This window comes from Gopherus evgoodei, chromosome 2, assembly GCF_007399415.2.
Source record: "Gopherus evgoodei ecotype Sinaloan lineage chromosome 2, rGopEvg1_v1.p, whole genome shotgun sequence".
NCBI lineage: Eukaryota > Metazoa > Chordata > Testudines > Testudinidae > Gopherus > Gopherus evgoodei.
In genome coordinates this window covers 228,229,496-228,257,445 of record NC_044323.1, presented here as the reverse complement: position 1 = coordinate 228,257,445, position 27,950 = coordinate 228,229,496, and the positions used below count along the sequence as shown (strand labels likewise).

At 38.5% G+C, this 27,950-nt stretch overlaps 2 protein-coding genes across 5 annotated transcripts in view; one reads left to right on the top strand and one right to left on the bottom strand.

The window, feature by feature from the left end:
• Positions 1-255: 255 nt before the first annotated feature.
• On the bottom strand, positions 256-7,194 carry CHCHD7 (coiled-coil-helix-coiled-coil-helix domain containing 7). Its single transcript, XM_030553127.1, has 4 exons — positions 7,068-7,194; positions 3,543-3,616; positions 2,715-2,813; positions 256-1,378 (listed from the first exon to the last, which is right to left on the bottom strand). The coding sequence occupies exons 2-4, from the start codon at positions 3,594-3,596 to the stop codon at positions 1,274-1,276; spliced, it is 258 nt and encodes an 85-aa protein (XP_030408987.1). The 5' UTR covers positions 3,597-3,616; positions 7,068-7,194; the 3' UTR covers positions 256-1,273.
• A 262-nt stretch (positions 7,195-7,456) lies between these two features.
• PLAG1 (PLAG1 zinc finger) overlaps positions 7,457-27,950 on the top strand; it is a 54,932-nt gene continuing 34,438 nt past the window's right edge. For all 4 annotated transcript variants that reach the window (XM_030553126.1, XM_030553123.1, XM_030553124.1 and 1 more), the window contains exon 1: positions 7,457-7,621. The gene's annotated coding sequence lies outside the window, so the exon portion shown is untranslated. The remainder of the gene's footprint in view (positions 7,622-27,950) is intronic.

The window sequence follows — 27,950 nt, the reverse complement described above, 5'->3', positions numbered from 1 at the left end:
ACTGGAACACATATGCAGCATGGGTGGAAGTCAGCCAAGATATTCTTGCTAAGTCCATTGCAACAAGAGCCTTAATGAATGATTCCACATTGTAGAAGTTGCTCCCTCTGACAGAATGGGATCATGGCTCACACTTTAAATCCAACACTGGGGGATTTACTTAATGTGGTAAGAGAAGGTGGTTGATTAGGCAGGTGCTTTTATGTACTATACATACTCAAGTTGTGGCTTCATAGATTTTTTTTTTTTTTTGAGAAGTGCTTCTGGTCCTGTTTGAAGGTTCCATAGAGAGGAGGAACTGGCTACTCACAGTGCTATTAAATGCCCAAAATAAGATTTAATATCTTATCTTACAATAATTGTAGGTTAAGCATTTTCAGTCAGTTATTTGTTAATATCTACTACTATCCACTACTGGTGGTGGTATAAAAAAGTATTTCATTAAAGGTAAACAGCTAGTCAGAAAGCACGTTATTAAGAGCAATGGAGTTCAACTTCTTCCCTCACAAGCCTTTCCCTAGAGAAGCAGATGGCCACTGTACAAACCTGATTTTTTTTTTGCTTTAACTAGAAATTAGTTTCCATTGAAATCCATTTATGTATTTTTTTCCAATAGTAGGGTGTATTTAAGTTGTAACTTCAGTAACTGTATTGGCAGATGCCTCCAATTAGAGCAGTGATAAGTGTGACTCATGTCAACGTTGGTATTTGTACATAAAGAAAAAACCCAGAAAAAGGACTTGCTACTTTAACCATTATGCAAAACAATAATAGTAGTTATTAATTAAGTTGTATCAAACTAGTCTTCTTAGTTCCTCTTCCTCTGTAATTCTCACTCTAGGCAGCTGCTCTGTCCCCTGCCACAGATGTGTCTCTATGCGAAAACTTGTTTTGAAAAGGCAAGTTATGCAGTATTCAGCATTAAGTGGAAGCTTAAGAATTACTTCCATAACTGCCTTGACGCCATCTTTGTACATGTTTGTAGTGACCCTTTTAGGCACATAGTAATTACTATTTATCTGCATTATGGTAGTACCTAGAAAACCTACTCTGATCAGGACCCCGTTGTGCTAGGTACTGTACAAACAGAAGAAAAGTTGTCCCTGCCGCACCATGTCCCTCAACGGGCTTTACAGTCTAAGGTAATGTTCTCTCTCAGTTGGCAACATCTTATGATTAAATAAACAGAGGCAAGGTTAAAAAAATTTAATGCCTAGCTGACAAATCTTCATATGTACATAATATTAAATAGTAAACAATAAAGATTATGTGATCAGTATGGTGTTCCTCCTATTGACTTCAATATATTCTCTCTCTCGTCTGCTGTAGGCATATTTGGTTTCACATCATCTCTTCTCCTTTGTATCATAATGGCATGCTGTAAACAGAAGAAAGCGAGTATGAGAACACACTGATTTCTCAGAAGTCTCTGCCTCTGATTTAGCTCATAGTGAATGTACTTCTCAGAAGTACTTTATAGTGGAAACTAGGCACTTAAAATCTGATTAGTGGATAACTTCAGTTAAATGCACTGGTATTAGTTAAGTAACATCAGATAATCCACCTTATCGTTTCAGTAGACAGCAAAAGCAAACACTTTTAAAGAACTACAGTATTCTCCTGGCAATGTCAGATTAACTGCATAATAGTGCAACCCACCAAAAAACTGTTTGCAGACAAGTATTATTGAAAGTCATTAGCTAAAGGGTGTTGCTAGCAGAGCACAGGAGGAGTGATTTCTCTGCTGCTATTCCCACTGCAGAATGTTTTGTCTGAACAAGAGAAAGCTGGAGTTAGAAGGAAACGTAAGTGGCAGCAGCAGAACATCCCATGAGGGGGAATTAAAAGAAAAAAAGAAGTTGATATATTAATAGGAAGCAAAATGAAGTATAGGAGAACAATGTCAGGGAAGAGAAAGGGTATGTCTTCACTACCAGCCGCATCAGCGGACAGCAATTAATCCAGTGGGGATTGATTTATCGCGTCTAGTCTAGATGCACTGAATTGATCTCCAAGCACTCTCCCATCGACTCCTGTACTCCAGCTCAGCGAAAGGTGCAGGCAGAGTCAACGGGGGAGCAGCAGCAGCAGATGACTCACTGTAGTGAAGACAACGCAGTAAGTCAATCTAAGTACCTTGACTTCAGCTACGTGACTAAACTTAGCTCGATTCCCCCCAAAGTATAGACCAGGCCAAAGTGAATAGAATGGTGAGGGAAGTTAACACAGGAAGGAAAACTATCTGATTACATGGTTTAAAATTTTTGTTCCAATATATCGATGAGATTTGGGTCAGGATATAGTACCAGTACTAAATTCTGAGGATTCAGAAGGACACTTGGCGTATTTAACACTGCAAAAAACATTTGAGTAGACCCACTCAGATTTGTAAAAAAAGGAGAAATATAGCAGTTTAAGATTTGCACATATGCATTACTTTAACTTCTGAAAATTACTTAGTATAGTCATTGTTCTTAAAATTACACTGAGGAAAAACTAAAATTACTTTTGTTCTTTCATTACTGTTTTAGCATTATTAAAATGAAAATACTAGAACCTCAATACATGTCAGAGTATTGACAGTATAAACTGGTATAATCAGTGCAAAAAGTTTGATTAGTGTTAGGCATTAGTTACCAGGATAAAGCCAATGGACTGTTTTGTTAAACAAAAAATATTCTGTTTGATTGAGAATTTTGCTCAAGCCTACTTACCCAAAATTTTCTGCAGTTTTTGTACTTTAAAAAATAAGAGGCACACATATCCTTTCTGTAGTTATTGTCATCCATACATTGTCTAGAGGCATCTGTTTCCTTTAATATGGAAGACATGTCACACTTAGAGCTGGTGTGGATAAATATATTTATACATTTTTAATGTATTATTTCATTCTAAAAAAATCCCCAAAGTATTTTATAAATTAAGATTAAGGGAGGCAGCCAAGCTGTCTGAGTGCTACAAACAATAGTTGGGGAAATATGAGAAACTTTGCATCAAGGATACGAGGGCAAACTCCTGATCTTACAAGAAGGGCCAAGGAATCTGAAAGCAAAGACTTTAACTAGGAGTTGTGGCTTCTCAGCACCCGGGGGGACAGTGGGGGGGGGGGGGAGGAGGAGGAGGAGGAAATCAAGTCATCTGTTTGCAGAACACAGACAGAAGTTCTGTTTGGTTCTTTCAAAAAGGTATCCAACACAGTAAACTGCAAAATACCTCAAAAAAAAAAAGTAATTAAAAGAGAGGGGACCAAATCCAAGCTACAAGGATTTAAGTCTGTCCTTGAAACCACAATCAGAATTCCAAACCTGATAACCAGAAGCGTACCCCATCCAATCATGAAGAGCTATTAGTTTCTGAACTTAATATTTTCAACTTAAAAAAGGTCCAAATATTTCTGATGTTTATACCCACACACACACACACCCCTTCAGAAGGAAGATGAAGCATTATAAACTACTTGCTTTTACAAGGAACTATTTGGGTAGTTTTCATACCCCTACAGTAATGCATCTTCAGACTAAATCATAACTGACCAATCTTACCGCTAGACATGGATTTGTATCGTGGTCTCTAAGTCGCTGCACATTTCTGGACATCCTAAAATGTCTTACTGCAGCTAGAAGCAGGAAAGAAAGATTTTTTTTATATTTGACCCATGAGTGCCATTAATGTTAAGAGTCTCAGTTTGAATTTCCATTTTAAGTGGTTTAACACAGAAACCTCTACTACAGTACATACATGCAAGATCTGGAAGAGATTTTTTTAAACATATAATTTAGAAAAGACAGGAATATAGAAACTTGTTTGGTTTCCTACTGTATTAGGATGCTTCATGCTACCCTGATAGTACAAAGCAACTTAGACCAGTTTAGCAAGCCATTAGAATTCCATTTTCCTAGGTACATAGTAGATCCTATGCCAACTCCTGACTATTAGCGTATGGATTTGGCTGAGCAAAGGAGTACGTCTCACAGTCCTACACCCCCAAACTTCCCAGATACTACAAAAGGCCCTGGGGACTTTTAACAGCCACTGCATATTTAGAGAGCTCTCAAACTGCTCTAATTTTAACTGGTGACCAGCACCCAGAGGGCACAGAATTGAAAAGGAGTAATGTGCACATGCAAACCCCTCCTAGCTTGCGTCAAGTGCTTCTTGGCCAGTCTACAAGAATCAGGGCCATAATGTAAACTAGGCTTTGAGTACAGAAACATCTAGACCTACTACTATATTACCAATTAGTGACATGTCTGACACACAAAAATGGTTCCTTTGGGAAATGTCCACTTATATCCTACTTAACCCACATTAAAAAAAAAAAATCAAATTTTTAAACAATGCTTATATACTGATATTGAAGCTAGTTTCTAATTGCTAAACCAGTGTGAAATAGAGTAGAAAACTAGTTTCAGTTTGACACAGCTTCCTACTTGATCTCAAATATTTTTCTGCAAAAAGCTGCTGTTAAAGACAAGCTTAGAAATACAAACGTCATTTAAGAGTATCTATAGTAAAAACAGCACCCTGTACTAACTCGGCTTATATCAGTAACAAATCTATTTAGTCCTTTGTAGTGTTCTTACCACTTCAGAGCCAATACATAGGAGGTAATGGGATTCTATTACTTTTTGTAAATAAACTGAACTATTAAGTTTCAATTGCAGGCCAAATTCTGCCCTTAGTTACACTTGGGCAGCCTCTCAGAAAACTAGGTAGCCCAGGTGCTTCTGAGAGCAGAATTTGGTTTCCTAGTTTGTTTGAACTCTCAGATGTTAGTGCTGAGGGAAGACAGCACATAAGTTAAAAATATTAATTCACATACTGGAAGTTTTTTTTAAAGCAACTGTTTTCACAGTGAGCTTGACATTTTAGCTGTATTGTAACTTTGCTATCTGGAACTAAATATTTTGTTTCTTAGCTTGAGCAAGTGTTTTCAATCACACAGGGTTTAAAAATAAAATGGATGTATACTAACACTAATGCTAGTTTTTAGATTACCAGGGATTGCAGAAAAGGCCAAAAGAACCTTATCATATATACTCATTCATTAGCCCATTCATTTATAATCCGACCCCCTAAGATGGTTAGGTAAAAACAGCAAAACCTGTAAGCCGACCCTGTATTTCAGGTGTTGGCAAACTTTGGCTCCCAGCTGTCAAAGTAAGCCGCTGGTGGGTTGGGACATTTTGTTTACTTGGAGCACCTGCAGGCATGGAGCCCCTCAGCTCCCTGTGGCCGCAGTTCACTGTTCCTAGCCAAGGGGAGCTGCGGGAGCCACTTCCTGCAGCTCCCCTTGGCTAGGAGCAGCGAACTGTGGCCACAGGGAGCTGAGGGGCTCCATGCCTGCAGGTGCTCCAAGTAAACAAAATGACAATGTATTAGATATTCAATTAAATGATTCCATAGAGTTTAAAATAATCAAATTTTGGTGTAGACCCGTTTAATAAGCCGATCCCCACTCTTTGATGCGTCACTTTTTACACCAAAAATATCCAGCCTATGAACAGGTATATATGGTACATCCTATCTACGTAATTGCTATTAACATGAAATTTCAGAGGTTTGCCCAAGTATTACTATTAACTGGTGCGTTGCATTTATTTTAGAAAAGCAGGATCAATAAGGACACATTGCTAGCATATTTTTGAGACCATCTCCATGAAAGTGACCTTCCAATGAAGAGGCCAAAGGTCACTTACTGGAAGCAGATTTTGTCTAGAGTTTATACTATGAATGTCAGTCAGTACACAAATGACTAATAGCCGATTTAAAGCAGGAGATATTTCCAGTGCCTGTCAAGTCCAATTGACAATGAAATGTAGAAAGTGTACTGTTTGTCAACCTGATGTTTAAAAAGTAGGTTTTGTTCTTAAGAAGTTGTTTAGTAATTTGGTTTAGAATGTGCAAACACTTAAATATGCTTGTCTATTTGCAAAATTACTAAGCACTACTATAAAAATACTTCACAGGTAAGGGCACCGTGGAAAATAATCTGATGGCTCCTGAACTGAATTTTCTGTGAAATGCTGCAACAACATTAGGAGCATAATCTACTATCTAGCCGGACAGGCAGGTAGGTCACATGCAAATGCTACTACTATTTGATTTAGTTAAGGTAACAGGAAGTAATCTTTCCTCTCACCCCCCACCCCCCCCCAGATATTTACACATTCACAGACTGACTCTCCTGCTTTAGGAATACAGGGTCAACCACAACCACATCAAGAGTTTGTTTATACTACAGTTTTTAATTATATTTTACTAAACTAATGAATAGTTATAAATAATAGCACAGACAGAAAATATTTGTTCCTAGTACAGTTTAGCCCTAGGGCAGACTTTCAGTTCAAGAGCTATCAAGCTATTTTCCAGGGTTCCCACTACTGCCAAGTGTTTCAGCAGAAACTAGTACAGTCAAGCCCTAAAACTGTCGTTGACGAGGAGGTCTGAATTAACACCTGGATCTGTGAGAGCAGAGAAGGTGGTTACAATAGGGGGCTGAGAGTGGGTTGGGGGCTGCCCCTCCTCCGTCTCAAAGCGGGGACAGGAAGGTGCCTCCAAAAATCTGCTTACGGGCAAGTCACTTTCTCGGGCGCCGCGCTCCGGGCACCTGGCGGGTCTCGGGAGGCCCCGGGGACACGCAACACACGCTGGGCGCCCGGGGGCCTTTTACACTCTTGTTCCCCCGTTTCGCCGGCAGAGGGTCGGCGCCGTTTCGGGGGGGAGGGCAGGGCGCTGGTCGCAGTGGAGAGGGGCTGCGGCCAGCGGCCAACCCCCGCCCCGTTTCACTGACAGCGAGGCCTGAACTCGGGCCCAGGCTCACCCGCCTCCCCGCCCGGGCCCAGCTGCCAGGGGCGCCCCCTGTCGCCAGGGCAGCCGCCGAGGGGAAGCGAGCGGGCCCCGCTCCTGTTCCCCCCGCTGAGGCGGGAGGGCAAAGCCCCGCTCCCGGAGCGGCGGGTCCCGGCAGCCGCCCGGGCCAGGCTGCGGGGGGGAGGCGGCGCAGGACACCCGGACGTGGATGTCCCGGCGGGGGAGACCGGCCCGCGGCGCCCTAGCCCTGCACTTACCTCACGGGCGGCTAAGCAGGCGCGCGAGCTCCGTCTCCAATTCGAAAGACGTCAGCGGCGGCTCAGGCTGCAGCAGTTATGTAGGGGCGCAGCCTAGCTCGCTCCCGGCCCCGCGGCTCCCCCCCGACTGACACCACCGCCGCCCACTCCCGGCTCCCCGGCCAGCTTGAGTGACAGCGCCGAGCCCGCGGCCGGACCGCCAATCCCCGCTCGGCCCCACCCTCCGCCGGCCTGAGCGGCGCCTCCTTCCACCAACCAGGCGGGCGGCGCGGGCCGCAGGCGCCTCCAGCGGGGCGCGGCCGGAGCCCTGAGTGACGGGGGGAGGCGGCCAACCCGCGGCGCGTGTGGGCGGCGGGCGGTGTGGGCGCGGCGTGTGCGGCAGGCTGGGCTGCACCGCAGCGCATACACTACAATGGCTGCTGGAAAGAGGGGAAAGCAAACAATTTCCAGGCCCGCCGCGTCCAGCCCGAAATATGGGGAAAAAATTACAGAAAAATCGGAGAACACTGTAAAGGGTGGAAACGGGGCGCAGAGGGGATGCTGAGGCTCCCGCGGTGAGTCTGCTGCGGGTTTGGGGGGCAGGCGCCGGGGTTTAGCAGGGAAATATCAGGGTTATTTAAATTATGAAGGGGGAGGAGGAGAAGGAGGAGGGGGGAGCGGAGAGAGGAGCAGCAAGCAGCGGCAAGGAAAAGTTTGTGTTAATTGCGCCCCCTCTCATCTCTGAGCTGCCCCCACCATTATTCTGGGGACCCCAAGGCAGAAAGTAGGGGAGAAAAATAGATAGCCGGAAAATGTATTTTATAAAAATATATCCTAGGAGTTTAGTCCACCTCCCCCCTCTTCTTCCCTCCTGCACCGTAGTAGTTAAAGAGGGAGAGAAGTTTGCCTGGGGAACTTAAGGAGGGAGAAGGGTTCTCCCCCACCCCTTAGCTTCGTTGGGGAGTTCTGAAAAGTTTTTTGCAGAAGTCCCCCACCATCTTCTATCACCCCCCCTCCTTCTCCAGGGTCTTTACTGCGAATAGAGTGACAGCAGCGAGGGAGCGGAAGACATTAGATACCGTGTTGCCCAAAAATGAGGGGAAAATTAATATAAATTCACCCGAACTATCAAACCAGGCGCATTTTGCACAAAAATTTCCTGCGTGGACCCCACTCTCCAGAGTTTGTCCTAGGAAGTAGGCAGCTCAATCTTTTGGGGGGGATCTGGAGTCACTTTGGGGAACTCAGCCCCCCTTTCCTTCGGGTTTTTTCTTTTTGTGGGGGGAAGACTAAAGTTTTTCCTTTCATAATAAAGAAAATAATTAATCTGCTCTCCCCCCTTCGAGTCGCCCAGGAGCCTTTTACTTCCCTCATTCGAGTATGTTTAGAGGAAAGTGTGTATCCAAGTTAGTGCTGAGTGGTGTTGCATTGGGGAGAGGGGTTTGTTAACTGAAAGCAGGAGAGATCCGGAGAGAGAGAGCAGGGACAGCTTGTTGTCAGTATCATAAACAACCAAAATGGAGGGAGAACTGAGGCATATAACAAAATAAAAATTAGAAAAAAATTCCGAAAAATACTTAAAAAGCGGGGCTGATCCCCCTTTTCTTCCTAAGGGTAACGGAATAAACCCCGTGTCCTCGCATGCCCCTTTTAACGTTTCAGGGAGCAAGGAGTTAATATTTATTATTTTTTTTGTTGATGAATTCTTTGGAAAGGCAAAAGCCTCTTATAACTCGCCACCGACAATAAGAAAACGTGAAAAACCCATTCAGATGTGAGAGGTAGGGGGAGATGGTAGTGCAGAAACATAACTTTGGGGTAATGTGGAGTGATTTTTAGATAAGATAAATGCTATATTTGCTCCTCTATAACTTCCTTTTTAATACTCTTTGTGTGCGGTTGGTTTCTCTTTTTCTTATTTTTTGGCCGGAATGTAATGCCTTTGTAGTGTCACTTTCCTGATCTAATTAGGATGTCTGAAGCAAAGGGTAAACCTTTCCGGTTTATAAAGTACATTTTCGTTGCATTTGAAATTCAAATTTTACTTGTGACTCCATCCTCTGTTTAAACTGGATTCTTCAGTGTAGCGTTGGATTGGAACATTTCCTCATAGAGAGAAAGTAAGGGCACCTCTTCTGGCGTAGAGGGCGCAGAGTAAGGGCACCTCTTCTGGAGATGCCTGGTGATTTCACTGGCATGCTTAGTTCACCTGTTTGTGTCCCATAAAGAATGTATTCAGCAGCCTTCTCGTTTTATTTATATAAAATGATGCCTCATCTTGCATCACATTGAAGTTAATGCGAAAGTGCTGCTGATGTTGGTTCCACGTGGGACCAGGGACAGAGCAGGGCATTTTAAAGAGACAGCTTCTCTTTTCTTATAGCTATCACCTATGTAGAACCTCTGCCTAAAGCAAAGGGGTGGTTCCGGTTTTTTTTACGATAAAGACATTAAAGTGACTTGTGTATGATAAATTAATGCCACATAATAGGGATAAACTTGCAGATTCATTTGGATCCAAGCATTTCTTTTGTTGTAGCAAGTCTTCAGGAGAGTTTTCTTAATGCATTAGTTAAAATGCTGTGTTTTGGAAACTATTTTGGAATGGATGTTGCAGAAATTAAAAAGTCTAACATTATTAATATAAAAATAGTATACTACTTCTACTTCTCCATTCCTTGAAAGGAGACTAAAGGCTATTTATGAAACAAAATTTCATAGCCATCCTGTAAAAAGTTAAGTGCATAATTTTAACTTTGAGTAATTTCAGCTTTATGGGGGACATATAACTGTCTGTTCAAAAGCAATGCAAAGCTTCTTTTGTATTTAAAACCTGTGAACAGTTCCAAAAGGTTTTGAAAATAGTGCAGTATCAGTTTGCTTTTAATTGGCCAGACTAGGGACTTTTTACATGTACACCTTAGCTGTGTAATTATAACATCTCTTGAAAAGTTACCTTCAGTTTTTTACAGAATCTTAATGACACTCAAGCTCCATATGTATACATTTAACATCAGTATGGTAATTGGTACAGATTCCTGCTGTATATTTAATTTGTAAATATTTAACTACTATGATGTGAATTGTTCTACTTGTCTATGTCTGTTATCTTGTGTGTATTTTAGTTCTCAGTAAGACATCTAACTTTAAAAATTCTTAGCATAACTTCTTAATATACTAATTAGATATCTTTATCAGAAATTAATTTTTTCATTACAATTGCTTTGTTTGTGTAGCCTTTATATTTAATTCTAAATTAAAACTTAAATACCAAGGAATCCACTTCCAGAGATAGGAGAAGGGCTGAATTTGTAGGGAAGCCTTTTCGGCAAATGGCTGCTTTTACCCCATAGACATTAAATATAAGTTGTTATAGCCCACTGTGTTCAATAGCCTTTGCTTACAAGTAATCTGTAACTTTATTGTAAATGTGACTATAAAACTATTGTTGACTGGGATAGGTTTGTGGTTACAGATTTGGAAGAAATCACAAAGTTTTCCAGTGACTCACAGCTTTGAAAATTAAATCACACCAACTATTCTTAGGCAAGAAAAAAGCTCATTAAGGGGAAAGGATTAATCTGTTAGCATGAAGGAATGAAATTGTACATTTTTACAAAACTGTCTTTCCATGTTTTAGAGAGTGTTCATATATTTACAAAAGAATTCAAATTTAGAAGGGCCTCTCCAATTATTTTTCCATAAACCTTTTCCTTTTTTGTTGATTAAAGTTATACTGACTTGAAAAAAACAGAAATTTGACAAAATTCTTGAAGTGTCTTATGTTTGTTTAGTGTAGTGCAATTTTTTAGTTCTTTAGTTATACAGAAGTAACTTTATTATACTGAAAACAAGATTTTTTTTTTTTAAATTTAAACTAATGCTGCATTGATGATAATTGGAAGTATTTAATGTAAGACATTTCATTTATTTGGGAAGTTAAATTATCATTTACTTTTTGTAATCCTGGATATAGATATAGGCATTGTTCATAACATCAAGTGTGGTGTAACAGTTGCTGAGTATCTTTCTTAACTCACTGCTGCTTATTGTGAAGTGAATGTAGTCCACCCAAGTGTAGTACAAAATTCAGTGGGGGAAGATATTCAGACACTTTCTAATTTGAGTTTTATCTATATTCTATTATTCTACTTGATTATATGGTAAATGTTACTTGATAGTATTCTTTATATCCCTAGTTTTTCTCATTTTGTAGAATACTGAATTATTCTTAGAGTGATGAGGTGATATTTGATAGAAATAAAAGTAATGTTTCAGGGAACTGAAGCTTTTAGAATTTAGATTCTCCTTTTTCTAATATCTATAGCTCTGACTTGATACATGATAAATCATTTGAAAATTTGTCCTTTAAGTACCTAAGGAAATAAATGTTCATGGGCTGTTTGTTGTTGGTAAAGTTGTTCTAGTTTCTGTAGGTAAACTAGAATGTTCTAAATGCATTACAAGCTTTTGTAGGCATTTATCTATCCAATTAGATAATGTTTGCATAGTTTTTACTAGCTACACTGATTCTAAAATTGTTCAACAAATGCAAGAATATAGATTCTCATACATTAAACTTTTCTTGCATGCTTAATCTAAGTATGGTTCTTGGCATGCACTCTTTATTTAGTAAATTAGCCTGAAAAATGAGTTTCCTTGAGCATAGATCTTTGAAATTTAAATTACAATTTTTTTTCAAGTTTTTCACTTTATGTAATACAAAAATTCACTGCATCCAAAGTGCAACTACTTTAAATGGTCATCCATCTCCAGAGCTATTGAGCCAAAATGGTGCCCTTAAGTCTCCGCCTTTCAGTGCAGTGCAGATGTTTTAAAAAATGAATGTGATAAAGTGGGTGACTACTTAAGTTCTGTATTAACCAGTATTGTAATAGTTTTAAATGATTTTACTGAAAGACTTGTTTTATTTCAGAATCTAAAACCTAAGGTTTTTATCTGATATCTGTAGCATGTTAGATCTTAAAAACTAGCTTTCATGATTAGAGAAATATTGTTAGGAAGGTGTCCTAAACAAATTAATTTGTTTACCAAAGGATAATATTCTGGAAAATGTAAAACATGTAACAGTGCTTAAATCATCCTCAGATGCATTGTAGTGTTAAAAGGAACTAGCAACTGCCTCTTCTGAGGTGACAGAATACTTGGTGAGAATATCCTCTTGAAATAGAATAGTGAACTTTTAACTTTCTTTACTTTTGATATTGCATATTTCTATCAGCCCAGTGAACTGCTGACCATCTTTAACCAATTACCAAATGTTTAGGTAGCTTTAGGGAACTATTTCAAAATAATTCAAATATGAGAACAAAGTAACATTTTATATTGATCAGTTGTGAAGTAAGTATTTTGGAGTTCTAACATATGGCAGAAGATTGCTGCATTTAGCTAGTAAAATATCTTGCTAATAAAATAATGTGTGTTTTTTCTGTTAATCAAAAATCACATCTAGGACTTAGTCAAATGTTTATTGATTTATAAATTGTGCAAACTTGGGGCTTGAACTTAAAACATATTACTTATAACTCATTAGACTTGCTCATGCAGGTTCCTATACTTTAAATTATTTTAATGTAATGGGGAACATAATTATCTATTATCTGCAGTTGAATAGATTGCAATTAATAATGGATTTTAAATGACCAGTTGTCCACAGAACATCAAACATAACTACACTTAATATGAAAAGAGTTCTAATTGTTTTGCATTACAATAATTAGAAATCTGCAACTATGAGAACCTAATAATGAATAGACTTGATCATAATGATGCCATGTTAATTTCTGTTTTCAAATATATTAATCTGCTAATTGGATTCTTTTCTTCCCTCCACCCTCAAAGTGTACACCTGTCATTCTCATCTTTTTAGGGCATATTCGCAGAAACTCCAAGTACAATTTCGTATTTTAAAAAAAAGTTGACAAGACATGCAGTAATACTGTAAAAAACCCAAAATCGTGATGTGACACTACTTACAAAGATGAGGCATTCTCACAGAATATATTAAAATTGTTAATATTTAAATAGTCCCTGGATAACTTGTCTGCTGGATCATGGTATTAAAACTGCCTACAGTGAGTGAGGGGAATCTGAGATGACTACATATGAAGTATGTGTGCATATTTGATCATTGAGAAGTGAGAGAGCTTATGCAATTATACTCTTGTTAATAGGATAAATTAATTTGTTTTGTAAGCTTTCCTAATATCTCTTATTACCTTTAAAGTACACTTATCTGTTTAGAATCTGAATAAATTTTTCCAGTATATTTTAATAAAAAGTAAATGGATAAAATTCTGTTCTCAGCTGCTCCATGAAATCCTGCTGATTTCAGTGGAGTTGCATAGATATAAATGAGGGTAGAGTATGATCCGATGTTCGTGATTTTCTTTTTTTAAAAGTGATGGCGAGAGTTGTCAAAGTAATATAGCATAAAAACGAAGACTAGAATAGGAAAAACAAGTGAATGTACCCAAGGTAGTTAATAATGCATAGAACAGTCATTCAAAACTATGAAGTAAACTAACTTTATTGAATTGTTAGAAGTTAAATGGGAACTAGAAGAGCAAAGTTTAATGTGACCATAGAAAGAAATGAATATGTAAAGGAACTTGGAAAATACAAAAGGTGTCTGTTACAGTAAATTGAATTGTTATAATCTTCTTTTGCACTTAACATGCCAAATGCCTCTCTGAGGAGAATATCCCTAGAAATCAGATTAGAAAGTGTTTAATGGGAATTTTGTCATACTTGTTTTGAGTAATGTTAGGGTAACTAAAAATAATTTCATGTTTCTGTAAAAGACAGGTCATCTAGTTGTGTAGTTGGCATGCTAATAGTGACCTAGGATTTTCAAAAAATGTCTTTTCAAATCTTTACTATCTCATATACTACAATTTTAAAAGAATTAATGGAAAGTTCTACTCTGTGTATGTAATACATACGCAGTCTTATGTCTTTTAATGTGGGGTCAAATTTAATATTTTTAGACTGTCAACAACTTTAAAATTTTTCATTAATAAAATTTGCGTAGTAGAATCTTGCTTATTCACATTGACCAGGGATCCCATTCCCAGTTACTGAATTGTGCAAATCATAAAGTAAGCAAACAAAAAGCAAGGATAACTCATCACAAAGTTCATCTTGTTTGTTGATTTGACAAGTGCATGCTGTGGTGTATCTAACTTATTAGTAAATGTTCTGTAACATATTTTGAGAAAGCATTCAAGTCTGAATTAATGAGACATCACTACAACATCATGCTATTAAGCCTTTGAGAAGTGCAAAGACCATTTCTTGTATGCAAATTAGTGAGATTTTACAATACTACTTTTAATAAGCCAGTGCTTAGTGTGGTATACGTATTCATCATGACTGTTACCAATTTCTTTAAAAATGAGACTTTTCTGATCTGTTAGGGAGGATGTTGCAGGAGTTGAGTTATGTGTAATATAGGAAACTATTCCAGACTACTAAGACAGACCTTTTGAAAAGGACCATTTAAAAAAAAAAAAGAGAGAAAAAAATCTATCCCAGAAGTTAAGGAGTTCTGGCAGTTTACTAATAAACTTTGACTGTATATTTAATAATAAAATATGTTTAAGACTTGGTAAATTTTTATTGTTTCTTAAAATTCTTAGTATCACTTTAGGAATTTTTATTTATATTAATTGTACATTTAATAAAATTGTTTAATCTCTAGCGAGCACACTATTCATCACTTGTAAGTATGGATTTACATTTTCGTACTCAATATCTAAAGTTGAAAAAATTAACCTCTACAGCTCGCAGCTATTTTTGTGTGTTTAGTCAAATGGTATACTACAAAGGGGTTCATATACTCTGATTGCTGAATATTATCAATTACTATCATCCATTTCCTCCAAAAAGTATTTTAAACAAAATGAATATTAAGCCAGATGAGAACAAAATACATGAAAAAGCCCTTTGAATTTAGTCACTTTGTCTGAAAGCCAAATACAGATATTGTCAAAGCTGATTTTGTTCACTGGAAGATATTATAGTTAATGCAGATTTAATTGATCTCATCCAGGAGACTTTAAGAAAATCTGAACCATGGAGCTTAAAAAACAGCTCAAACATGGCTGATCGCAATAGGTGCCAGTTTAATTTGAATCTGGTGGATTTTTCTTAGTGACTTGACATAATTTTCTTAATACTGGAATTATGTATAGACTAAACCATTCTAATTAATATATTATGGGCTACTTTTCAGTTTCAGAAAGAGTAATAAAAATATTGTTGCACATATGAGTGCATAATATTACTACATAATGTTTTAAATGGTGTTTAAATACAAGTATAAGCATACCAATACAATGAAATTGAGAGGAAAGTTATTCCTAAGTGATAAAACTTTGTGATTTGTTACTTAAAACGTTATCAATAAGCATATTATGTTAATCTAGTTGTTCAGATTGTTCTTTATGATGTAAAGTTCATGACTGTAGAAACTGTCATAAAGAGTTCATATAAAATAATAATCTAGTGTTACACTTTCTTTATGCTTTTCAAATGTAATTGCTTCCTTATAATAATTTTTGAAGATGTTGCTTTGTAAAATAAGTTAATGTATGTTTCTCTGTGGTCCTGAAATCAAAGTCAAAAAGTGGTCTTGACTTCTATTCTCTGTTAGTTTCTTCCTATGCGTGACATCACTCGTGCTGATAGTATTACAAATATAGAAATTGGATGGTAAGCTAAAATGAAAGACTAACTATCACTGGTATTTGGGTGATGGAAGCAAGCCCAAACTGGATGAACATTGATACTAGCCTCTGAGAAAGAGTTGTGAGTTCTTGCAGACTTGGAGTATTCTTTGCAATCAAATATGATGTATTATCATTTCCCATAGGAAATACTTGAGCATACTCATTGGTACCAACTGCTGTAGAAAGCAAACAGAAAAATAGATTGTGGTTTTAAAAAAAGATGCACTGTGAAACACGTTACTTGGTAAGTATCATTTGTATAGGTAACTTGTTTCCCTGAAATGTAATCAATTTTTCTACCTTTTTAAACTGGACCACTCTACAATACTTTTTTTAAAGAGGGAAAGTAAGCTAAATATATCTTGGATAACAAGTAGATACAGATGATACTAAAAAGTCAGTGTGTTCATGTAAATCTAACTTGAGTCTCTTGGTTAAATTTATATGCTGAAAGGAAAGTTGATTTTTGAGTAATCTTTAACCGAAGAGTTTACTAGTTCAGTTGTTTGCAAAAGAAGTAGGGGTTGTTTGGCATATTTATGAGTCTCTTCTATTTTTAAGATATTTTCATGGAAGTTTAAAAAATCTTGAATATAAAAAGAGGTTGGATTTTTTTCATGACACTTGATGGGAGGGGCACTCTAGCTATTTAATATGGTAGGGATAGACCTTTTGAGAAAAATGAGGCCCAGCAGTTTTTACTACTTCAATCACACTGTTAGTTACAGCCATAAAGCTCTCAATATATTCAGTTAGCTTGGGTCAAAGTCCACAAACCCTGCTTGGGCAAGTTGATGTCACTAAGAGTTTTGTCTCAGTAATAACTTTAGGATTGTATTCTTTGTTCCTCATGGGGTGAGTGACAAGCAGATGGACACCTCTTCGTTGATATAGATTATACAGTATTAAGCTTTCTTCCGATATATGTACATGTTTTCTGAAGGAATTAACTCATTATGCTAGATAACCTATTTTAATGATAAATCTCTTCATTCTCTGAATTCAAACAGAGGCTTTTATGTCCAGAGTTTCAGGTTAAGACTGTTGTTAAGCTGTGCCTGAATATGATGAAATAATCATTTCTATCAAGCTGTCCTTTAGTGAAGGGTTGATAACTTTATTTATGTTTTTTTAGTAAAGAATAATAAGACAGTCATCTCTTTGAGTAGAAGTGGAATACTCTAAAACTAGCTCCTTAAGTAGTACTTAAACTTAATTATATTCAGCTCTCATGACAGTTGTGGGAAATGTGCATTGCAGAATGTAGGGCTTAGCTGACTTGTGAAATCTTCCCTCCCACCACATGGTAAATAGGTGGCCCCCAACTTTTTCTCCCCCACCTCCCCAAAAAAAGCTTTAAAGGCACTTTATTTGCACAAAGTGACTCCCCAGAACATGTATATCCAGCCTTTCTGAATCAGAGGCCTTTGCAAGAAATTAAAGGAACTACAGACAAAAAGATGTTTGCATATCTCTTAGTTTTAATGTGCTATACATATTTGTAAATGCATGCTATGACTTCATGTCAACTGAGATATTTATATTGGAAGACAGAGAACAAAATATATCCACAGCCTCTTGTGTGCAGCCATGCACAGTATAACCGTGCCCAGTTCTTTAGCCCAGTTGTCCTGCCCTTTTGCCCAGGGAACTGAGGTTATTGCCTTTAGATATGAGTCTATTTCATATGTTTTTCTGCATTCGATAGGCTTGTTAGTAGCTTAAACTGTTTTGTTTCTTGTGACTGCTTACAGGATGCAGTGGCAAGAATAATATATGGTCTGATCTACAGAACATGTAGACAAAAAATACGTAGCTTCCCCTCGTCCCCTCAAGCAGTAAAGCCAGCAGCTGTTCTTCATTGCAAGCCAAAAAAATCCAACCACAATTAAAACCAACCAGTACTCCCCTACCTCACAAGCCCTCTCCCCTTTTCATTCCCAAATTCTAAGTAAATTCATAGTCATTACAGTATGCCCTGCAGATCAACAGTTTCATGCTTTTTCAGTCCAAGGACTAGTTTCAAAATAGTGAACACTCTAATAACAGCTCCCCTTCTCTTTATACCAAAGGGACTCCAATTTGCATGTCTTCTGATTGTTGACATGAGAAGAGAAGTCTTGTCGCAAGTAGGCAAGAACCAAGTCATTTAGGGCTTTATGGGTCAATACCAGTACTTCAGACTACATTGTGAACCTAATCATCAGCCAGGGCAAATCAAGGAACACTGGTGTCATGTGCTTCCAACAACATAACACCGCAACTTGTTTAGTAAATAACTTAACAGATTACCTCTTTCCACAGTGATGAGCAAGGGACTCCTCTTCTTTCTTACCACTGAACAGGGAAGTGGCGACTTTTATAGCGTTCTTCCAAAACTCATAATTGTATGCCTGGCTACCATGCAAATTAGTGTCTCTAAGGTCTGCTGATATCCAGTCCATGTACTGAGTCTTTGGCCTCCCCCTTGGTTGTCTTCTGTCCACAGTGCTTGTAAAGGCCATCTTACCAATATAACTTTGAGGTCTCCGCTGGACATATCCATACCAATGTAGCCTCGCCTTCCTCAACTTGACCTCAATTGGGGCGAGCCGCAGCAGGCCCTCCTAATCTCATTTTGTTTTCTATATTGGAGTGTCCAACCGTTTGACCATCTGAACATCTTCATTTCTGTGATGGAGGGCATACTGATTTCTTTTTTGTGGCTGTCCATCTCTCTCCGTTCTGTACATTAGGGTGGGTCAAATTACTGGCATCTTTTTATCACAGAGAACTTGGGTCACCTCCTGCCATTTGCACCAAACAGCTTTGGTATAATGCCAGGCATGACTCAGGAGGGCACCAGTGATGGGTAGGGAACTGCTCTTAGGAATGTAGTGGTTTTGTAAATAAGAAAAAGTATATGAGTTTTCAGTAGGAAAACCATCACAATTAAACCAAAACAGCATAATTCCCCTAGCAAATATATCCCTGAAATTCTTTTATTTAAAAAGAGTAAATTAATTAATTAAAAAATACTTGCTGAATTCTGAAGCTACATATTGCTACAGCAACCTTGTCTAGCCATGTGTTAATGCTGTATTTTATGAATACTTTCGTTTAATATTGTTTTTGAAATCATTTTAGATTTTTTTTCAAATTTCAGAATAAAAAGGAAATATTGAGTGGCGTTATTAAAGTTAGAAACACTTAACAATACACTATATATACTCTTGAGTATTTTCTAAGCAAATTTTAATATATGTATTGTATAGCTTGAATTGATTGCACAACACTATGGATTGGACATAAAATAAAAACTTCTGTTTGTTAAAATTACTGTACTCAGTGTATTTGCCTTTGCTGGAATTTTGTTCTGTGATTGCATCATTTTTAGTTTATACAGCATTGTGCTAATGTCTTATTTCCCCAAATGAATTTAATTACATTGTCCTCCCTCTCTAATTATTGTATGTAGCATGACTGATTCAGCAGATCAAAAGTTATGTTTATTGGAAAACAGGATTAATATTTTATACTTTTGCTAAAACCACTTTAAAATAGCCACATCAAAGATTATGCTTTTAAGTCTAATGTGCTAATCTATTAAACCATACATCATTCTGTGTGGAATGTTTTTAAACTGAGGCAATTGTCTCTTACAACGGTTTGTCTGAGTGGTTTCAAATTATTACAGAAATACACTTATAACATTTGAACTGTATGGGGATAGAATTGTGTTACAGGGTCTCAGCAGGGTGCAGTGAGTGGTAGTGCCAATTAAACAGTATTTCCAGGAATTGTATGAAATGTATAGCTCAGCGTAGTTTGGCTTACATTAAGGCATTCTGGATATTGCAAACAAAATTGTTATTAAAACCAGTATTTTTTAAAAGCTAAATTTGTAAATAGCAACTTGCTGCTGGTAGACACTCAGATTCTGCCCACTATTTGTACCTTCTCTCAGGTGAGCAGTGAAGTGTTTGTTTTATTTTAAATGAGTTATATTCCTGAAACCAAATGTCTTATATTGTATATTAAAATTTTTCCAGAAATATTAGTTTTGGAGGCTCATCTAAAGTAGAGTTACTGATCCTGCTCAGAGATCATCTTCCATATTTTTGTTTCTTTCAATCACGTATTCCTCTTTTTAATTTTTTGTAAAAATGTCTTCTGTTGCTGTGTAAAATACCCTCAACAAACATCATGGGGAAACAGACTATGCACAAAATTCTGAGAAATGCATAAAGTACAAAATTAGATATTTTCCTCCTCTTTTGACTTCAGTAATTTTAAGTTACTTGTAACAACAGTAAATTTAAAAAATGAGGTTGGCATGCCTTTCTGTTTTAAGATGACAGTCCCTTTAAACTAGAACCTGCAAGATATTAAGCTGTTTAATACAAGGACATTAGCATGTACCTAAATTAATTTAGATTGCAAAGTCTATTGAAGGAGCTTAGCAAGAACAGTTTTCATTCTAAATTATCCTCTAACAGCAAAAGGCAGAATATCTGAGAAATGTTCAATTAGTTATTACTACTTGATAGTAGTGGTATCGTGTCTATAGGATTTAGTCATACTAAATCACAGGTTAAAGTACATAACTTTACTCCTGGGGGAATTATGTGCCAAAAAATAAAAAATTCTGCACACAATATTTTAAAATTCTGCAAAATTCTGCATATTTTATTTGTCAAAATACGCTACATAATCACACCAGTGTCAATTATTTTGGTAATATATTTCAGAATACCTATCAGCAACTATGTTTGTAACAACACAGACACAAAAAAATTCCTCCAGGATTAGAGTGTTAATGAAACCCCTATGACAACCCACTTCCTGTTTCTATGCCCCCTCCCCCCCGAAGCCCAGCAGGAGGGCCAGATACCTACAGCTCCTCCCCTCCAGAGCCCAGCTACAGTCCCCCCTCCCCCAGTTCAAACACTCACTTGCACCCCTTACCCCCCACCACTCAGAGCCCAGCGGTGGGGTGCCTCCAGGCCAGATTCCTGCACCCCTCCCTCTCATAGCCCATCTGTGGGGCCCCCAGCCCAGATACTCACACCCCTTCCCCCCCCCTCTCCCTCCCCCTCCCCGAGCCCAGGGATCCAGGGGGAGAAACAGCCTGATGCTGGGTCCTGGGCTTGTATGGAGTTACCTGCGTGGCGCCACCCTCTCGTTCCTTGAGGGCATGCTGGGAAGTGCAGCTGCCAGGAACCCTCCAGCTCCCTCCCCCTTCCCCTGGCAGTGTCTTCTGTTTGTGAGCTGGGCTCTGCAGGGTCCACTGCCCCCTAGTGGCAGTCAGCAGCTCTGCAGTCCTTTTCAGGGGGGGGCAGAAATTTTGCAAAAAACATTAATTTCTGTTCCAGTTCTGCATTGCACAGTGGTGCAGAATTCCCCCAGAGTAAACCTGGAAGTCTTCCTGCTGCCTGATTGGTGAGCTGTCATATTATCCCCAATGGTGTGCTATTGCTAAGAGGTCTGAGGAGCATGTCGAGCCAAACTCAGCCCTATTGTAACTTCACAGAAACCAGCAGAATTACACAATGGATGAATTTGACACATACTGCGTACTAATGTACTTCACTCCTTTTGAAATAAGAGCAGTGAATTTTTAAACTGAAGAAAATTTCAAATAAGCCTTACAAATTTTGCTAATAAGTAAAAAAACAAAAAAAAAACCCACCTCAACAATGTTACATTATTGTTTTATTTCAGAGCTGCACCTACATTCACAGCATGAGTGTGTTGAATTAGTGATCACCTTCATCCACAATCATTTGCCACTCAGTTAGGAATCACAGAATTGTGAGGGGGAAAACCTGGGAGATGAGGTAGAAGTATTGATAAACATTTAAAGGTAGAGCCGCAGTGCCTATACTGAGAAAATGACAAGCTAAGAAATGTTGTTCTAAGAAGTATTTTGCTGTAATCTTGTATCAGTTATATATGAAAATACTTATTAAATTGTGTTGAGAGGGATATAGATAATTTAAATATTTTTAACTTTAGTCATTTTATAAACCAATATCATGGTGTTATAGTAGAAGAATAGCAAAAGGCAGATGTCTTTAAATAGGCTGTTGAAATAGGACTTGTCTACACATACAGCTGTGCAGCAGTAGTGCTTCAGTGACGATAGTATTACGCCAATGGGAGAGCGTAATCCATCTCTGCAAGAGGTAGTGAAGCCTTCCCGTTCACATAGCACTCTTCTAAACTGGGGAGTTAGGTCAGTATAAGTACATCGCTCAGGGGGTGTGAAAAAGCCACACAAGTGGTGTAGTTTTACCAATGAATATTCTTAGGGTAGACCTGGCCTAAGACTATTACCAATACACATTTTGAACATTTACAATTTTAAGCCTTGATGGGAAAGCCATTGCATTAAGCTGTTCTGTTTCAAAGCTGTGCAACTAACCTTTCTAGCAAGTAGGATGTTTGATTCTTCTAAGACTATCTCTTAACTCAAGCTAATTCTGCAGTAATCTACACTAAAATTAACTCCTTTCTAGTTAGGTTAGCTAAAATGAGAATGGCCATACTGCAAAATAACACTCAAGCAGCACAGTGTAATTGAATTAACAGTAGAGATTAGCCGTGACCCAACTGCATTACTAGCTTGAGTGTCATCTGCGCTTAAACTTCAGCCTATGCTCCTTTATCATCCAGCTAGCTTGAGTTAGAGATATTTGTGTGTGGACAGGATTGGGTTAAGGGCAACACTTAAGTTATACCTTGAACTAACTTCATTGAAGACAAACCCTAATATTAGTAAGTGGTGTATATGTAGCTCCCTAAAGCAGCAAGTGGAGTTATCTCAATTATCAGCTCTGCAGCAAGATTACAGAGAACTACTGTATGCACATTCCCTTACTAAGCAGACAGGATAAATGCTAAATTAAAGCTTTCCCCCAAAATAACCAAAGTGCATTTACTCAATAAAAGCATGATATTGGATACACTTAGAATGGTAGCTAAAGGTTTATCTGTCTGGTTGGCTTGTTGGTTACTTTGTTTTTGTTGAGGTGCAGGAGGTGTTAGGAAACTTAAGACTGACTCACTTCTCTCAGGAGCTTCTTTCGGACTCTTGTCATCTCTCAAACACTCTCAGTAATCTTATATAAAATTAAAGCAGACTATTGCTTATTTGCAGACGCTAATTCATGCAAATAGCAGTCTCTCTGTCAACCAAGAAAGACTTCCGACCGCTGTAGCGAATTAGATTTCTTAATAGTAAGACTTGATTGTTTTTTTTTTTTAAAAAAAAACTTTACAGTATGTTTAAATCGTGAAATATTATTAAAATGATCCAAAAATTGGCAAAATAAACAGATTCTTTTTACTTGTTCACTTGCTACTTTGCAGAAGTATTGTTCATGATGACTTCCCAATCTGTATGAATTTAAGAGGTTAATGTGTCCTCAAAGTTTTCTGACACATTAATCCATGCTAGTATAACATGTATTATCTTTACAGAGATTCCTCAAAATTTCCTTACCTTAAAATATCATAGTTTAAATCATTTTTTTAAGAAACTTGTTTCTTAGGAAAACTGTTAAATACTTCTCAATACTTGCCCTTTATATCTAATATTTTTGCAACTAAGTATAGATTTTTAATTTACTACTTGTGGGTTTATTCTCAAATTGCCATATTGTTACATATGTCTGTACAAGTAATAATGGTCTTAATCCATTGCTGTACACCTCACCAGAACTAATTTCAATCAAGACATAGCTTGATTGTCACAGTCCAGGGTGAGTTTGCAGTTAAAAAACAGCACAAGAAACAAACAAAAAAAAAAAGCTAGCAGCTCAGGGGGAAAACCCATAATTTTACTTGTTACTTGACTAAGGGTATGTCTACATCTACAATTTTGCAGCGCTGGTTGTTACAGCTGTATTAGTACAGCTGTATAGGGCCAGCGCTGCAGAGTGGCCACACTTACAGCAACCAGCGCTGCAAGTGGTGTTAGATGTGGCCACACTGCAGCACTGTTGGGCGGCTTCAAGGGGAGTTCAGGGAACGCGAGAGCAAACTGGGGAAGGAGACCAGCTTCGCCGCGGTTTGCTCTCGCGTTCCCCGAACCCCCCTGCAAACCGCAGGGAAGGAGACCTGCTTGCTCAGGGATTCGGGGAACGCGAGAGCAAACCGCAGGGAAGGAGACCTGCTTGCTCGGGGATTCGGGGAACGCGAGAGCAAACCGCAGGGAAGGAGACCTGCTTGCACGGGGGTTCGGGGAACGTGAGAGCAAACCGGGGAAGGAGACCAGCTTCGCCGCGGTTTGCTCTCGCGTTCCCCGAACCCCCCTGCAAACCGCAGGGAAGGAGACCTGCTTGCACGGGGGTTCGGGGAACGCGAGAGCAAACCGGGGAAGGAGACCAGCTTCGCCGCGGTTTGCTCTCGTGTTCCCCGAACCCCCCTGCAAACCGCAGGGAAGGAGACCTGCTTGCACGGGGGTTCGGGGAACGCGAGAGCAAACCGGGGAAGGAGACCAGCTTCGCTGCGGTTTGCTCTCGCGTTCCCCGAACCCCCCTGCAAACCACAGGGAAGGAGACCTGCTTGCTGGGGATTCGGGGAACGCGAGAGCAAACCGCAGGGAAGGAGACCTGCTTGCTCGGGGGTTCAGGGAACGCGAGAGCAAACCGGGGAAGGAGACCTGCTTGATTACCAGAGGCTTCCTCAGGTGTGCTGGGATACCTGCTTATTCCACGGAGGTCAAGAAAAGCGCTGGTAAGTGTCTACACTTGATTACCAGCGCTGGATCACCAGCGCTGGATCCTCTACACCCAAGACAAAACGGGAGTACGGCCAGCGCTGCAAACAGGGAGTTGCAGCGCTGGTGATGCCCTGCAGATGTGTACACCTCCTAAGTTGCAGCGCTGTAACCCCCTCACCAGCGCTGCAACTTTGTGATGTAGACAAGCCCTAAGTTTGAGACAGAAAACAGGACATGAATGGGAGGCTTCAATGCTATTTTTAGTCTCCATTTTCAGAGCAGAACTGTGCTTTAAAGACAAGAGTCTACTTACTGAAAAAGTTTATATTTAAACAAGACATGACAGGCAACAGTTCAAGCCTGTAATAAACATATTTTAGTGAGGGAACGCCAGGAAGACAAATTAGTTTTTGTTTTGTTTTGTGTTTTTTTTTAATGTGGATTGAACAGGTCGCTTTTCTTTCTTTGCTACTTAATCGCTGCTTCTGAGAGTTTCTCCCTCTTTTCTCTTCCTTACTTAATGACGACTTCTTTTCCATACATTATTATTCTTTCATGCTTTATTCCAAGACCTATTACCTTTTCCTCCTTGACCATTGCATACATACCTTTAATATACTAAGCAGGGAAAATGATAAAATAGGGTAAAACCATCCAAAAACTTCGTCAGTGCCTAAAATGCCCTTTCAAAACATCATCCATTGATTTTTGAATTTTTGTTTTAAAAAACCTCTCCTCCTCTTGATCTCTCTTTTACATCCTTTTACATAGATATAATCATTAAGAAACAATGTCTTCAATATTCCTCTGAAATATTTGATTTTGTAAATTTCCATTTATTCCTCAATTCATCCTTTATATTCTCTCTATACATATTATTCACTGTTTCCATTGCTTTTTTCCATTATTACCTTTGTGTTTAATGTATATCTTTTTCCTGTGAGAGTTTGCTTCTCATTTTTTCTTTCCTCTGCTCAGATAGAGAGTATAATTATCTCCTACCTCTCAGAAGAAAAACATTAGGGCCCTGATTTCTGTTCTGCTTAGCGCCAGAGTGCTACCTGTCATAGGAGTGCTATGTAAAAGAGAAGTAAGTGTGTGTGTGTGTGTGTGTGTGTGTGTGTGTGTGTGTGTGTGTGTGTGTGTGTGTGTGTGTGTAAAAAGTGCTAAACACTATGCAGTACTGTTTTGGGGTTTTTGTAGGAGCAGTACAGCTGCTTTTGTTGCAGTCTAGTGGTGTAACTAGGACTGTCAAGCAATTAAAAAAATAATCACAATTGTGTGATTAAACAATAGAATACCATTTATTTAAATATTTTTGGATGTTTTCTACATTTTCAGACATTGATTTCAATTACAACACAGAATACAAAGTGTACAGTGCCCACTTTATTTTTGATTGCAAATATTTGCTCTATAAAAAACAAAATAGTATATTTCAATTCACATAATACAAGTACTGCAGTGCAATCTCTTTATAATGAAAGGTTAAATTACAAATGTAGAATTATGTACAAAAAATAACTGCATTCAAAAATAAAACAATGTAAAAGTTTAGAACCTACAATCCACTCTGTTCTACTTCAGCCAATTACTCAGATAAACAAGTTTGGTTACAATTTGTGGGAGATAATGCTGCCCACGTCTTGTTTACAATGTGACTTGAAAGTCAGAACAGCGATGCTGGCTATAACAGTGCCATGCGAACCCCAGGATATTTAGGTGCCGGATGCGCTAAAGATTCACATGTCCCTTCATGCTTCAACCACCATTCCAGAAGACATGCGTCCAAACTGACGATGGGTTCTGCTTGATAATGATCCAAAGCAGAGCGGACCGAAGCATGTTCATTTTCATCATCTGAGTCAAATGCCACCAGCAGAAGGTTGATTTTCTTTTTTGGTGGTTCAGGTTCTGTAGTTTCTACATCAGAGTGTTGCTCTCTTAAGATATCTGAAAGCATGCTCCATACCTCAGTCCTCTCAGGTTTTGGAAGGCACGTCAGATTCTTAAACCTTGGGTCAAGTGCTGTATCTATCCTTAGAAATCTCACATTGGTACCTTCTTTGCATTTTGTCAAATCTGCTGTGAAAGTATTCTTAAAATGAACATGTGCTGGGTCATCCTCCGAGACTTCTATAACATGAAATATGTGGCAGAATGTGGATAAAACAGAACAGGAGACATACAATTCTTCCCCAAGGAGTTAGGTCACAAATTTAATTCATTTTTTTTTAAACGAACATCATCAGCATGGAAGCATGTCCTCTGGAATGGTGCCCAAAGCATGAAGGGGCATATGATTGTTTAACATATCTGGTACGTAAATACCTTGCAACACCGGCTACAAAAGTGCCATGCAAACACTGTTCTGACTTTCAGTTGAAATTGTAAGTAACAAGTCATCAGCAGTGTCTCCCGTAAATGTAAACAAACTTATTTGTCTTAGTAAGTGGCTGAACAAGAAGTAGGACTGAGTGGACTTGTAGGCTTTAAAGTTTTACATTTGTTTTGTTTTTGAGTGCAGTTATGTAACACAAAAATATCTACATTTGTAAGTTATGCTTTCACGATAAAGAGATTGCACTACGGTACTTGTATGAGATGAATTGAAAAATACTTTCTTAATTTTATCAGTGCAAATATTTGTAATAAAAATAATATAAAGTGAGCACTGTAGACTTTATTCTGTGTTGCAATAGAAATCAATATATTTGAAAATATAGAAAAACATCAAAAATATTTAGCACATTTCAATTGGTATTCTATTGTTTAACAGTGCGATTAATAGCAATTAATTTTTTAAATAATCGCATGAGTTAACTGCATGAGTTAATCATGGGCCAATCAAAGTGGGAGTAGATATCTTGATAGTGAATGATGGATGATCGGTCACGAAGGGGCCCTGAAAGTGAAGACAAGCAATTTATATTTGATGCAATAGAGAAGAGAGAGCCACTGGAGGAATGCAGAGAGAGAAGTGACATGTTCAAAGTGATGTGCTAGGAAAATGATATCTGCAGCAGCATTCTGAAAGGATATGAACAGGGCAAGATTGCATTTGTCAAGGCTAGAGAAAAGGATGTTGCAATAATCAAGATACGAGATGAGAGCCTGGGCGAGAGTTTTAGCTATGTGGAGAGGAGAGGTCATATTTTAGCAATTCTATGCATAAAGAATCCAGAGTCTGGATGTGAGAACTAGGTCAGAGTCCAAGATGATGCCAAGGTTATGGGCCAGAGTGATAGGTAGAATGATGATGAGGTTCAGAGTGAACGAGGAATGGCTAGTTGAGGAGATTAAGAGCTCTGTTTTAGTCATGCTGAGCTTGAGCTAACAGCTAGACCTCCACACGGAGATGTCAGAGAGACGGGCTAAGACTTTAGTATGGATAGGAGGCGGTAGGTTAGGAATAGTGGAGATACTAGCCCTGTTGAATTTTCT

Coding starts and splice junctions, on each gene's coding strand:
- CHCHD7 (XM_030553127.1), bottom strand. CDS start 3,596: ATGTCCAGAAATGTGCAGCGACTTAGAGACCACGATACAAATCCATGT. Junction 2,814..3,542: donor ATACAAATCCATGTCTAGCG/GTAAGATTGGTC, acceptor TCCATATTAAAG/GAAACAGATGCCTCTAGACA. Junction 1,379..2,714: donor AAAACTGCAGAAAATTTTGG/GTAAGTAGGCTT, acceptor TTCTGTTTACAG/CATGCCATTATGATACAAAG.